Below are 14,903 nucleotides of genomic sequence, written 5' to 3'. Positions count from 1 at the left end.
GAGAAACATTCCTGCTACCGCTCGTGGAGAACTTAGGAATATAGGAGGCTGGTCTGCACTCCAGCCCACCCAGAATGAACGCGTGAAGAAAAAAAACATTCAGAATCTCTCAGGTAAAAGAGGTGGGGAAGAAGCTGCGCTGTTACGTCTACATGACTTGAAATGGCTGCTGGGGTTTGCTAACATTATTCTTCCCAGAGTTAATCTCATGCTTGCTGTGCAGGTTATCCAGCTATTTCCTCTCGGCTCCAAAGCCACCCCACCACACCCTGCTCTGTGACGTCCAGTCCAGAACTAAAGCTAACTGCGCTGTTTCTTGCCGGCTGGTCCCCTCTTAGGTTGTGCCAGTGGGGAGCACTGGAGGGACACCAAAAGGCAGGAGGGAGAGAAGGGACTTGCTCCTTCCCACCTGCCTGCCATCCTAGGAGCAGCCCTTCACCCTAGCGGCCTCCAGCATCTCTTCAACAGTCAAGGACAAACCAGGTCCGGGCGGTCCTGTTCACCGGCTTCTTTTAGAACTTCAGAATCCACCACATCACATCCCTTCCGAGCTCCTGAGGTGCGAGCAGCAGCAGCCCCTCCTCAGATCCACTGGGCCTCTCCTCTGCATTCAGGGGGCTGCTGGCAGCTGCTGCTTGTGGTTACTACCCCTGTGTTACCACAATGTTCCCTTTTTATCTTTTCGGTTCTTCAGTGGCTGTTTAACCAATTCTCTATATTAAAATCTCTCAGTTCATTTAACTAGTATACTTTCTGTTTTCCAGGCAGAGTCCAAACTATTACACTTGTCCATTATCACCACATGTGGGGGAAGGTAAGTGTAGAGAATCAAACACTAAAGTGGATGGCCTGCTCTGATACACATCTTCCACAGTTTCACCACATAGTACACGCTGACACGCTGGAGGGGCAAGACCTAAATGGTGGGAGGGACTCTGCTGGGGGAAATACCACATGATGGTTAGGATGCAAGGGAGCCACAAAGGCAGTCACAGCCAGTGTGTCCTCTCCTCGACTGGGAACTTCACTTACCTCTGAGAGAAAGTAAAACCACGAATGATCAAAGACAGGAGGTGGGATTCGAGAATTGGTGTCAGCGATCTTTTTGATTTGGTATGGCAGCCTCAGTACCATCTCTGTGAGGAGCTGAGTATAGGCCTCAAACACATCAGCAGCATGGCCCTGGGAGAAGAACATTTGTATAAGAACCTGTGATTGACAATTTCCCCTGACCACAGTTAGGAAAAAGGCTGGTCTATTGCTCACTAGGAGTACCGCACGTTGGGGCTGGTAAATGGCACCTTTCAAAGCTGGAGCCTTCACCGACTGATAGTTTAGTTTACAAACCCAGGAAGACCCCAGGCTCCCGGGGGCAATTTCATTACATGCAAAGCTTACTGTGGAAGCAGATCTCACTGCTCTTAAAATTTCTAACATTTCACTCTGGTTTTTGACACTGGATTGATTTTACTCTGCTTACACAAAAACTAGAATAGGAAAAAATTGAAAAAACAGTAATGGAGAAGGATTTCTGACTTTCTGTGAGATGTATTCCATTCCCTAGAACCAAAGATTTCCATGACAACAAGAAACATTCGTGTAACCAAGGGGGTGTCAAAGATCACTAAACTCAGTCGAGATCCTGGGCCCACACACAGAGGCAGGGATACCGAGAGAGATTGACAATGGAAACAACAGCTATCCTACAACCTGTGTGGTCCCCAGGAAGAGACTGTGAGAGTTTGGGGGCATGTGTCCCACATATTCAATCACCAGTTGTTTATCAGATCTATGTCAAGCACTGGGCGTGTGAAGAGACATAAAATATGGTCTTTGCTGATAGTCTGGAGGGGAAGACTCTACATGTGTGCACAGGGTGCTCTGGGACCCAGGGAAAGGCCATCTCGCTCAGACAGCAGAAAAGTGTGTTCTGGGGAAAGATCCAATACTTGAGCTGGGTCTTGAAGAAGGGCTAGGAATTAACTAGACAGGGGAAGGAAGGGACGCAGAAGGAGAGGAAAAAATTTCTGAAGGGACAGCATGTACGTTGGGAGAGACACACAGATTAGCAGGGCTGCATGCAGGGGTGTTACAGTTGATAAAGTAGAGAGTTAAGCAGATAGCTGGATCGGCAAAGAACTTTTTGGCTGAAAAGTTATGGAAAACCACTAGAAGGTTATACAAAGAGGACATGATCAGATTCACAATGTGTGCCCTGTTATACTCCCATACTATTCAAAGCAGTCCTGAGTATGCAATAAGCAGCACAGCTACCCCAGGCCATCTTGCTCCACTACTTGGACTCAAATGGAATAAAAATGGTAATAATAATTAACATTTATTGAGCACTGGTATGTGCTAGGCACGGCGCTTTACAAACATCACCTCATCCAATGCTCACAACAACTCTATAAAGCAGATACTATGTGTATGCTCATTTTCCAGGTGTGCCAACTGAGGCTTACTAAGGTTAGATAGAACTTCTCCAAGCTTCATGGCTGGTAAGTGGGAACACTTGTTCCTGAGGGACATGTTCCCAGACTCACCTGACCAGAAAGCCCATCTTCTAAACTAGGGCATCCTGTAACAGCAGGGGGAGTATGTGATATCCTCGGCTCCTTCAGCGCTACTCACTAAGACTGAAGAGGACAGTGCCCTAGATGAGGGACAGGAGGGGTTCACTGCCCGGGGAAGGACCTCACCTTCACATACTGGCGGAGGAAGAATGGGCTCATGTCGGGTGGGGATGACGTAGTATGTGGTTTCAGCAGCTGGCTGGTAGCCACGGGTTCCTCATCGTTCTGCTGGCTCTTCCAGTACTCCAGCAGGGACTTGAGCACGTGCAGGCAGTAGTCCACAGCGCCAGAGCTCAGCAGGGCTGCTGCTGTGGCACTGGAGATGAGGGAAGATGACTGGAGAAAAACCAGGGAGAAGCTAAGAATGGCCTGTAGAACAGTGTGGCATTCAGCTGAGTGTTGGGGGTAGGAAACGCACTCACAACAGCCTTAGGAGTAGCTGTCATGGAACTGAGGGAGCCAGTCTCTTGAGTTAAAAGTTTCCCGACTAGGGGCTTCCCTAGTGGCACAGTGGTTGAGAGTTCGCCTGCCGATACAGGGGACACGGGTTTGTGCCCCGGTCCGGGAAGATCCCGCATGCCGCAGAGCGGCTGGGCCCGTGAGCCATGGCCGCTGAGCCTGCGCGTCCGGAGCCTGTGCTCCGCAAAGGGAGAGGCCGCAACAGTGAGAGGCCCGCATATCGCAAAAAAAAAAAAAAAAAAGTTTCCCGACTAGCTCAAACATTTCCCCCACTCTTCTTAACAGCAGCATGGTAAGAGAAAACAAAGAAACACCAGTTCCCAAATCTAATCTCCCTATACATATGTGCCAGAGGCCAAGGAGGCCAGGATTAGATAACCCTTCCACCAGCAGGGAAGAGGTTTTCTCTTTCTCCTTGGGCCGCTAGAAAAGAAGCCCATTTATGTTAAAAAGAGAGAAAACTTTCCACTACAGGCACTTCTTTGCAGCCCCACTCTCCTAGTAAGGGCTCTTTCCATAGAACCAGCTTCCAAAGGATATGGGGTGAGTGATCACATGAACAGAAAAGCGGGAGAAAAGCTACTGTAAATAAAACCATTAGGAGAGCCTGGCAAACCCCAGCCACCCACACAGCTCAGAAGCTCATTAAGACTGGATGCAGTTCAGCCTCCATTTCTACCTTCTCTGCTTTGTGTTAATCTCCTTTCCACCACACACCACTGCTTTCTCTCTGCTCTATTACCACACATTATAGCAACATACAGGAGGGGAATCCTCTTAGCCACTCTGCGCCTTGCAGAACAGTCTCCTGCTTTTCAATAATGGAACTTCCAAACGCTTTAACCGCCCCCAGTGGAGGGATTGTTGGAAAAGATCAGAGCTTGGAAGGGACCCCGAGAAAGGTGGATGCTTTGCCCTCAGCAGTGGCAGCTTAGAATGTTACTGCTCTCAAGCGACAATGGCCTGGCTCTAAGAGAGGCCTCTCTGCCCGCTGTCCGAGCGCCAACCAGACAATCTTCTTTCCTTTCCCCACACCCATTAGCCCAAAGCAAGATACCTCGCATATGGAAGACTTGGATCCGGATTTGGTCCTGGACATGAACACACTCAGGAGTCTCATCACCACCAGGTGGACCTCATTCAGGGCACTGCGTTCGTTCTTCTTGGAGACGTCCTGTGGACAGAGGCAGAGCCCAGAAGACCACACTTACTTTAACCTTGAGGCGTCCTCTCAACAAGATTGCCTCACTTGGACTCAGAGACAAAACAAGCTCCAATGTACCTGTGGTCTATACGTGGATGATCTAGAGTCTGATACACCTAGGAAGCCATGTTAAGATACAAACAACCAGTTCATTGTTTTCACCTTGTGGAGCTACAAAAGGTCTATGAGGGCAGGGACTTGGTCTTGTTCCTCATTTATAGCCAGAGCCAAAAGTATGCCAGGGCCAAAGCAGGCACTGAAAACGTTTCTGATGAATCAACAGAACTGGAGCCCTCAGTGCAGGGTCACCCCTTGAAACTAGGTGAAGTTCCTCTAAGAGAGGAATGAAAAACTGAAAACTGATCTCAGCCAATCCCTGCCTCTCACACAGTATGACTCTCAAATTTCACCTTCTTATCCATGCCCAGTTCAGCAATAAGCTGGGAGAGCAGGTTGTCCAGGGCCCCCTTGTCTTTCTCATCTTCTCCATCCAGATCTGTAGTAAGCATCAGAATGACCTGGACGTCAACAGAGAGATAAAACATGAAAGCCAATTCCCTAAAGAACAATAATTCTAAACACAAGGTGTTTCAGAAGAAATCCCAGTCTTCCTGACTGCCCTGTCAATCATAACAATAATCCATGAAAAGGTTCTCTAAGTCCTAAGGTAACCAAAGTTGAAGTGTCCAGAGTCAGAAGAGTCAAATTATGGCATATGCTACCCTTGGCATCACAGAAAATGTTCTGCAAAAAGTCTGCAAAACTAATTGACTAACCTACACTATATCCAACCAAAGTGGCTTAGGATATGGCACTGTGGTATTCTAATTAAAGAACACTTTTGCCTAAGACAAAGGCAGCTAGTGGGAGAACAGCTATCAGACCACACTCTACTACTAATATTAATAAAGAGTTACTAGGGCTTCCCTGGTGGCGCAGTGGTTGAGAGTCCGCCTGCCGATGCAGGGGACATGGGTTCAGGCCCCGGTCCGGGAAGATGCCACGTGCCGCGGAACAGCTGGGCCCGTGAGCCATGGACGCTGAGCCTGCGCATCCGGAGCCTAGGCTCCGCAACAGGAGAGGCCACAATAGTGAGAGGCCCGCGTACCGCAAAAAAAAAAAAAAAGAGTTACTGGACACTAAGAATCTCTGGAGCAGACTTTTGTTCCTGGCTCTGTCAATAACTAGCTGGATGGCTGTAGAAATTTTTTAATTTCATTCTCTGATCCTCGGCCTTCTCATCTATAAAATGAAGGGCTATAACTTGCAATTCAAAATTACATTCTATTATTCTACGAGCTAATACCAAACCAAGTCTTACAGAGCCTCAGAAGGAGAGCTGTGAGCATGCTTAAGGATGGTCCAACTCTGATGTGACAGACCCAAGTGAACTGAGGGATACCTGCATGTATGGAATGGCCCGGACACCTCCAACACTTCGTAACTGGGGCAAAGTTTGCAGTAGTCTCTCCAACAGCATCAGACGGACCATGTGCAGCCTAAAAAAGACCAGGGAAAATACATGAAACATGAGCTAATACACAAACACTAACCAGCTGAATACAGTTCTTTCCTCCTGCCACTGACGTAAATAAGGAAGCTACTTCTTAGGAACAATCCTAGCATAAAAAAAAAAAAAAAAACTGTTAAGACATGCCTTTGGTATACCAGCAACATAGAAGGAAAAATCTCACTCTGTTAAAGTGGAGCAAAACTATTCCAAGATGTAACTGATGGTACTGAAAACTTACCACAGGAAAATTAAAATATTTCTCAAGCAACCAGGTCCTAGCTGTTCTCACTATTCAAACCAAACCTTCAATAGTAAGCTCTATGGCTTTTCCCAACACATGGCCCTATTCTGCCTCCAGGCATTATTTTCTGGAATTCTCCCGTCTACAAATTTTACATCATCCAACTGTATGGTGACCTAGCCCTTTTTTCTTGCTTCCCAAGTCCTTAGGAAGGCCAGTCACTGCTTTGCCCTCTCACAGCTTAGTCATCATTTTTCCTAGTATAAAGTTCAATCTCAGCATCAATACCAGAACCATGAGTTCTCCCATATATGCAGTTGGCCACTACCTAGCCTTCTTCATCTGCAGATATACAGCTGGGCTTCTGCAGTATAACAAATGTGTGTTTCTGGATCTCTAGTGAATACGCCGATTCAAGAGGACCAATATGAAAATTAATTAGGGTCTTGTCAACAAGTGGGTTGGCAGTCTCACCTAACACAATCTTACACAGATTAACAGTGCATTTGCTAAATCAATTAATGGATTCACTCTCAAAATTAATAAACCATTTTGCTTCATTTTACTTTATGTGTGTAAGAAACCACATGCCTTCATATCTTTTAAGTGTGATTTTCATGCATTCCATATCCTAGCAGGTATCCAGAATATTTTCAGTATAATGAAAGTCTGAATGAAAATAAGAGTCTTGAATAATAAATGACAACTGTTCTAAAAAGAACTTGAAGGAATGAGCTAAACAACCTTCAGAATATAGGAATACACAAAAGCCCAGGCAAGCATCTTCGAATAATTAGACCAGCTGTGTGAGGACTACAAATGAATAAAATTGCTCAGGAACAGATAAGGTACAAGTGATGAAAGATGAGATGACAGCAGCAGCTTAATACTTTTAGGATAAAACATAACAAGTTCTGAGATGGATTAAAATCCTCAGATTTGGAGAACGTGCATGTGAATATACACAGAAAGGAAAGAGCCAACATGATGAGTAGAGTCTGGATCTGGACCAATTTCATGCCAGATTACTGACTTTTCAAACTCTTAAGATAGTAGTACTCTTGCAACATAACAAAAAAATTAAACAGTGTACCAAAGTTACAATTTCCTCCTCATGACAAAGTAAAACCAATTCAGTTATTCTATTATTTAAAACAATAAGTTACTTAACAATGCTTTAACTAACTTATTCCTGAAAAATACAGTTAACTTAAAACAACTTTAGAGAACTTCATTAGCAATATAGCTAGGTTACCTAAATTGACCCTCCAGCTAAAAACAAATGAAAATCCTAAAAAGATATAACAACATTTTCAAAATACTGAGTCTCAAGAAATTTCAAAGGATCGAAATCACATAGTATGTTCCCCAGCCACAGTAAATTAAACTGTCAATCAATAACAGAAAAATAATTAGAAAATCCCCAAATGTTTGGAAATTTGGCAACATATTTCTAAATAGCCCATGGGCCAAAGACTAAATTACAAAAGAATTTAGAAAACATTCTGAACTGAACAGCAATGAAAATACAACATATAAAAATATGTGAGCTCCAGCCAAAGCAATGTTAAAGGGAATTTTAGAGAGAAATATATAGCTTCAAATATGTATTGAAAAAGAAAGGTTTAAAATCAATGATTTAACCTTCCATCTTATGACGCTAAAAAAAAAAAAAAACAGAAAATTATCCCCCGCCCCCCACCAAAAATTAAGATACTAAAACAAAAAAGTTAGTAAGAAGAGAAAGGAAATAATCAAGAGTGGAAATGAAACAGAAAGTAGGCATACAACAGAGAAAAATCAAAGCCAAATGTTGGTTCTTTGTAAATAAAGTTGATAACTTCTAGCAAGACTGACTTTTTGGGGGAAAAATATTTGTTACCCATACTAGAAATGAAAAAAGGTATATCACTACAAATCCTAAAGACATTAAAAGGATGATAAGATATATTATGAACAACTTTATGCCAGTAAAATGAATGAATTCCTTGAAAAGCACAACATACCAAAATTGACACGTGAAGAAACAGTAATAATTCTGTGTCATTTAAAGAATTAATCTATAGTTGAAAGTCTTCCCTTAAACAAAGTCTTCCCTTAGAGACCCAGGTGACTTCACGGCTAAATTTTTCCAAGAATTCAGATGAAATAAAACCAGTCTTACACAAACTCTTGTAGAGAACAGAGAAATGGGAAACATGTCCTCACTTACTTTATGAGGCCAGAATAACATGAACACCGATACCTGACAAAAACATTTCAAAGAAGAAAAATTACAGGCCTAAATAAAATATCAACAAATCAAATCCAGTGATGCAAAGGATAAGACTTCACGATCAGGTGTGCCCAGAAGGTTGGTTTGATAATGGAAGATATCAATTACTGTAATTTACAACCTTAAACAGAATAAAGGAGAAAAACATATAATCAACTAAGCGCCACAAAACCACCTGGAAAGCTTCAAAAACCAACCCAAGATAAACTATCTCCCAGCAAACTACTAACAAAACTTAATTTGATAAAGAATATCCTAGAAGGGTTTCCCTGGTAGCGCAGTGGTTGAGAGTCTGCCTGCCGATGCAGGGGATGTGGGTTCGTGCCCCGGTCCGGGAAGATCCCACATGCCGCGGAGCAGCTGAGCCCGTGAGCTGTGGCTGCTGAGCCTGCGCGTCCGGAGCCTGTGCTCCGCAACGGGAGAGGCCACAACAGTGAGAGGCCCACGTGCCACAAAATAAATAAATAAATAAAATTAAATAAATAAATAAAAAGAATATCCTAGGAACCCTTCCAGTTAACATCACACTTCATGGTAAAATAGGAAACCTTTTCTCCTGTGTCTGGGAATGAGGTAAGGATTTCCACCATCACCACTTCTCTCCTACCCAATACAATAAGGCAAAAGAAAACAGTTAATAGGTGTAAAGATTGAAGGGAAAAAACTTAAATGTCATTATTTACAAGAGACAAGGTTGTTCATGCAGAATCTGTGATAAGAATTAATCTAATTACCAAACCCATAATTAGGATTAATCTAATTATCAAAATTAATTAGAATTAATTAGAATTTAAGTGAATTTAGAAAGATCACAGAATACAAGGTCAAAATAAAAGCAATTAATGAGCTCACCAGCAATCAAGAAATTATTAGGCCAGGAAATGAGTGAAGACAGAAATCCAGAGGGGTAAGCAGAGCCCTGAGACTGATTTCAGGGCATCCGAAAACTTGAGGCTATGATGCTCTAAAGGCAACTTGTACATCAGGGTGCTAGGACCTTACAAGGCGTCTGGACTAGGAGAAGACGCCTAGAATCTGCCCCAAGTGAGGAGAGTCTTCTAAGAGAATCTCATAAAAAAACACAGAAGGCTACACCCTGAGTTTAAAAGTAAACAAATATACCACTTCCCCCCGTACCAGTTTTTCCCCATCTAGGAGTCTGTAAGAAAAATTAGCTGACTCAAATCCTGACGCTGAGACAAAAGGAGGAAAAAAAGAATCAGCTGCTGAAATATAGTCTAATCTATGTATCTTTTTCCTTTTGGTTAACACTTTTTGTGTCCTATTTAAGAAAGCTTTGCCAACTCTAAGTTATGAAGGTATTTTGTCTTCTAAAACCAGTACGGTGTTACCTTTTGTGTTTAAATCCATAGCAACTGATTTTTGTGTATGATCAGGTCAAGACTCATTTTATTCCATATTAATTTCCAACCAACCTATTGCCATTGATTGAAAAGACCATCTTTCTTCCACTGTACAGAAATCTCATCCGTGTCATAATTCAGGTGACTATGTATGTGTGAATCTCTTTCTGAACCCTGGTCTGTTTCGTTAATCTATTTTGTCTATCCTTGCACCAATATCCCACTGTCTTATTGAGCACAGCTTTATAAGCTACAGTTGTGTGGTCCGCTAATTTTGTGGGTTTTCTTCTATATTGCCTTAACTAATCTTAGTCCCTTGCTCTTCCAAATGAATGTTAGGATCAGCTTGTCAGTTTTGACACATATACAAAGCCAGCTAAGATTTGTGACTGGGATTATACTGAGCCTGTATCAACGTTAAGACAATTGTTATCTTTATAATAATGAGTCTTTCAATCCATAACATGGTATATCCCTTCATTTATTTAGATCTTCTTTAATTTCTCTCAATTAGCTTTTATAGTTTTCAGTGTAGAAGTGTTATATATCTTCCAAACCTATAATTATGTATTTGATGTTTTCTGATGTCACTCAAATAAATCTTAGGAAACTATAAATAACTAAGCACAGGAATTTAAAAAAGAAAGAAAAGAGAGGTTAAGATACATGGAGAAGAGAATATGATGGTCTAACATCTATTGAAGTCCCAGAAAGACAACTAACAGAAAATGAGGCAGAAGCAATGCCCAATGAGATTAATGAATGAGATATCTGAATGAGATTAATGAATGAGAAGTTTCTAGAATTAATAAAAGACATTAACCCAAACATTCAAGCAGAACAAATGTAAAGAAATCCATCCTAAACCTATCCTAGTAAAACTACAAATAAGTGACAAGATAAAGACCTTAAAAGCAGCAGTAAAGACATTGTTTTCGAAGAAGCGATAATTGTAACAGCAGGTGACATCTCATTGGCAATAACAATGGATACCATTTTCAATTCTGGGAGGATAAAACCATCACCACAAAATTCTATTCCCATCAAAAATACATCCACAAAATGTAAGCTAAATAAAGACATTTCCAGACTAACAAAACCTGAGATTTTGAAACCAGGAGACCTCCCCTAAAGGAAAATCTAAATGACATACTTCAAGAAGGAAATGATCCTAGATGGAAGGTCTGCGATGCACAAAGAAAACATGGGCATAGAAAGTGGTAAACATGTGAGCAAATCTAAACAGACACTGACTATGTAAATTATATAAAAGAGCAATAATATCTTGAAAGCTTTAAAAAGACTTTTCTTAAAATACACAAATATAATTGCTTAAATTGATAAGAATGAGCAAAGTCTTCTAAGGTACTCATTCAGGAAGAAGATATAGCTCTTAGTTAACTTTAGTTTTGGTTAAGTATGCATGTTGAAGTGATTAGTATAACTACTAAAAGATTGGAAACAGAGTGAACGACCTCCAAACTTGCAAAGTTGGAGCAGGGGGGAATGAGAAAAGAGCAAATCAACCCACAAGAGGGCTACAAAGAAAAAGAAACACAGAAACAAGCAGAACAAATAAGAAGCACAAAATAAATTCAAATATATCAGTAATTAAAAGCAAAGGTAGACTGGATTAAAAATAATTTGAAAAATAAACTTCAAAGGACCCCAAATCACAAAGATCACATTATCTGAACACATGGAATTAACCTAGAGATCACATGAAGAGGAAAAAAAAAGATTAAGTAGAAAATGCCTTTTAGGTTAAGCAGTTAAGAAACAAATCCCATCAAAATATCATCAGTTAACTGAGCCAGAGATCATCTTCCCCAAAGGGATGCTGCAAGAGTTTAAGTGAAAGGACAAAGGGAATAGAGGAAACACTCACTGATGCCCTCCCAAAATGTCTCCGATGCCTGACTGTTCAGTTACCTCTTTTTCTGATAGAAATCATTCAGTTCAAAATACTGATTTCTGCACTAATGCAATAACTACAGGCCTCACCAAATTTAACAAACACTGTATCACGAGTATTTTCTTAGGTTTCTTTTCTTCCTCCTCTTCTATTTCTCTAGTCACCTCTTGGTTAAGAATACATTCCTCCACCAATCCAGTACCAAACATCACCAGAATTTCTTCAGGGGGCTGGATTAGGATTTTATGGATTACTTTCAATTTGCCAAATGCCCCACCACTGGTATTTCTAGTCATAAACTTCTATTTGCTGTTTGATCTCTCTATTACCTAATAAACATGCTGAACAAGCAGTTATTTCTAGTATTTACTTAATCACTATCACTTTTTATTTATTTATTTATTTTTTTTGCATTACGTGGGCCTCTCACTGCTGTGGCCTCTCCCGTTGCGGAGCACAGGCTCCAGACGCGCAGGCTCAGCGGCCATGACTCACGGGCCCAGCTGCTCCGCGGCATGTGGGATCCTCCCGGACCGGGGCACGAACCCGTGTCCCCTGCATCGGCAGGCGGACTCTCAACCACTGCGCCACCAGGGAAGCCCAATCACTATGACTTTTGAGCCCAGAACAGTGTCACTTATAAAGAGAATGCTACAAAATGAGTGTATGGTTAATGATGAAACAAGAAAGATTTGACTAAGGAGGATACGTGTGTTTACGACAATCCCTTTACTAAGGGATGTACGGGGGCCCTACGTGAAGAACCACTTTCCATTCTCTCTGCAATTGATTTGATGAAATTCTAATTAGGACCAGAAGACAGACCTAGAACACTTCTTAAGGTTTTTAAACTGTTTCACGAGTCTATTACCTTTACATTTCAAAAGAAATAAACTGTTATCACCACTCCACCTCCTGCAACTGATCCATCATCCTATTCCTGAAACATTCTCCCCTAGGAAAGCCTCTTGAGTGCAAGTGGCCAGCTCCTGACCTGTTGCTAGCGTGGACATCGCCTTCCCCTTCCCCTTCTCCTTCTCCCTCGGAGCCATCTCCTTCCTGATGTCCAGTGGTGGTGCTGATGGCGCCAGTGCTTGAACTGACACTTCCTGGTCCAGCCGGATGCCCCTCTGCTGTGGCATCACCATAAGCACTGCTCCGGCCAGATACTACAGGGAAATGGTTTAAAAAGTACAAATCAACTCCCAAAGCACGGTGGAATCCAGTGCATTCTGAAGTCAACAATTACCTGACTGATAGCTTTAGAAAATTTTTTTCTTCTGTGTGAAGGTCAATAAGGATTGAATTCACGATTTCGGGCCCACAGGACTAAATGACTGGGTACCCAAAGAACAGAAGATCCACCCACAAGAACAATTAATCTCAACTGTGGATAAGCTTCCATCTCATACTCCAGAAGAAACATATACTGATTTTGGAATCTCGAAATTATCAGCTACTCTGTATCTCTTCCACAAAAAATTTTCATATCCAATTTTTAAGCAGAGACTGATATTTTAAGATCAAACCAAAATGGCTTGTCATGCTTCCTCATTCTAGAAGCCCAACCCCCACCAGCTAGTACAGATGGCCTGCTATATTAATATACCAGATCATTAACAATGGGACTGCCCCAAATCTCTTCCCCAACAGAAGAAGCAAAAACCACTGTAGGACTGATTTCAAAGTCATACCATAATTGTTTTCAATTAATCATGATTTGGGATTATGTATGTCATTTCTTTCTTCCACTAACAGATAATTAAACTTCCCCTTGCTGAAACCAATCCTAGGACCCAGGCAGGGATTTCTATTTTGTCCCCACCCTCTCTGCCCAAGGATATCAGGACCTCCAGACACATTACCACTGTGCTCGCCAGCCACTGAGTCCACTGCACTTCCCCCGCTCTCTGAGCCCACACTACCACCGTGGTCAGCAGGGGAGGTCCGAAGGGTGGAACCATCAGTTGCTGCTGTGCTGCCCTCGTCGTCTGAGGCTGGAGCTGAGAGAGTAACGAGAGCTGTTACAGGTAAAAACCCCTCTTTGGGGCAAAAGCATCAAACTACATAGTGCAGAAGACACAATGCAGTTTATACATCCTGTTGTCAAAGAAAAAAGGGAAGGATTTGCTTTGCTGGTTAATCACTAACAGGAACAAACACTATACATGGTGCATTGCAAACAGTACTTAGACAGAAGTGAAAACCCAGTTCACTGGGCATTTCCTTCGCTGTTACATCACAGTGCAAGTAAAACAGTGCAGAGATTCAAGAAGAATCTGTGACATGGACACTCAGTTTTCTAGCTAAAATGCTTCACGGTCACCATAGTCTAGGTGTTACTGACACCTGCTGAGATTGGAAAATAGCCATTACCATTCAAAAGCATAGATTCAGAATTTTCATGAGATTTGTTTTGCAATCAATTTATGCTTATGCTAGGAAATCACTTATCATGAGCTCTCAAATCAACCCTGTTTTTTTAATCAGATGGTCCAGAGGGGAGCTCATTCGGAAATTTCAAACTTCCTAATCATCCTCATCAGATGCTAATAATGAAGCAAGGAAATTCCCCAGAGACAGCCACAGCATCCAGGATCAGGGCTGAGCTGAGACAGGAGGAAAGTGCTGGATGAGATACATGGGGGAGAAAAGCCAAGACAGCCACAGAGCACAGTAGGAACATAACTGGCACAGCACAACAGTGACCTCCAAGCCTGAAATGACAGCAACTAAAGAGACCTAAGAAAAGCAACAAGCCACGGCAGCAGGCGAGAGGGGACAGCCAGTTTCTCCCTTTCTTATCTATCCAGGATAAAACGCCCAAAACAAGAAACAAAGAAAAAAAAAAAAAAGGAACAAATAGAGGGACACATCAGTCTGAAAACTCTCAATCAACCCTTAAATTACTCAGGGGCTGATTTTCCAGTAGATTGTTCAGATGTTCCATCCTCCTCTATTTGGTCCAACTCCCCACTCAGGACATATTTTTTTTCTTATCAGATTAGGAAAAGTGATTGAAAGTAAACACATCTGAGGTCTGAAGATTTCCTATGCATTTGAATTGTCCATAAAAACCCTACCCACCAAGCTCAGATCCCACGCTGACCTGAAGTGTAACTCAGCTTCTTGTAGCTTCACTTTTATTTGCAAATGAAGAGAAAAAAGTTAAAAGGTTTGAGCTCCATTTCTTGTCTCCCTTTTGAAACTGTCTAAAATGTTAGAACTCTGGTGAAGAACCCTGAAAGCTGTGATTTAAGCTCTAAAGCCGATCAACCTGCAAGCTGTTCTCTTGGCCTTTCCTTGGGGAATTAGTTGAAGCCAGGCAGCATGCAAAGTGTAGGGAAGCAGAGCCA

The 14,903-nt window shown here is 42.1% G+C and overlaps 1 protein-coding gene across 1 annotated transcript in view; it reads right to left on the bottom strand.

The window, feature by feature from the left end:
- Positions 1-14,903, bottom strand: part of UBR4 (ubiquitin protein ligase E3 component n-recognin 4) — a 128,791-nt gene that overhangs the window by 48,734 nt on the left and 65,154 nt on the right. Inside the window, exons 60-66 of the mRNA XM_007459317.1 lie at positions 13,413-13,550; positions 12,542-12,716; positions 5,642-5,738; positions 4,650-4,757; positions 4,093-4,209; positions 2,703-2,912; positions 1,033-1,182 (exon numbers count right to left, since the gene is read on the bottom strand). Of these exons, the coding sequence (XP_007459379.1) occupies positions 1,033-1,182; positions 2,703-2,912; positions 4,093-4,209; positions 4,650-4,757; positions 5,642-5,738; positions 12,542-12,716; positions 13,413-13,550 (995 nt within the window). The remainder of the gene's footprint in view (positions 1-1,032; positions 1,183-2,702; positions 2,913-4,092; positions 4,210-4,649; positions 4,758-5,641; positions 5,739-12,541; positions 12,717-13,412; positions 13,551-14,903) is intronic.

This window comes from Lipotes vexillifer, unplaced genomic scaffold, assembly GCF_000442215.2.
Source record: "Lipotes vexillifer unplaced genomic scaffold, Lipotes_vexillifer_v1.1 scaffold496, whole genome shotgun sequence".
NCBI classification, from domain to species: domain Eukaryota; kingdom Metazoa; phylum Chordata; class Mammalia; order Artiodactyla; family Lipotidae; genus Lipotes; species Lipotes vexillifer.
This window is presented reverse-complemented; position numbering and strand designations above follow the sequence as displayed.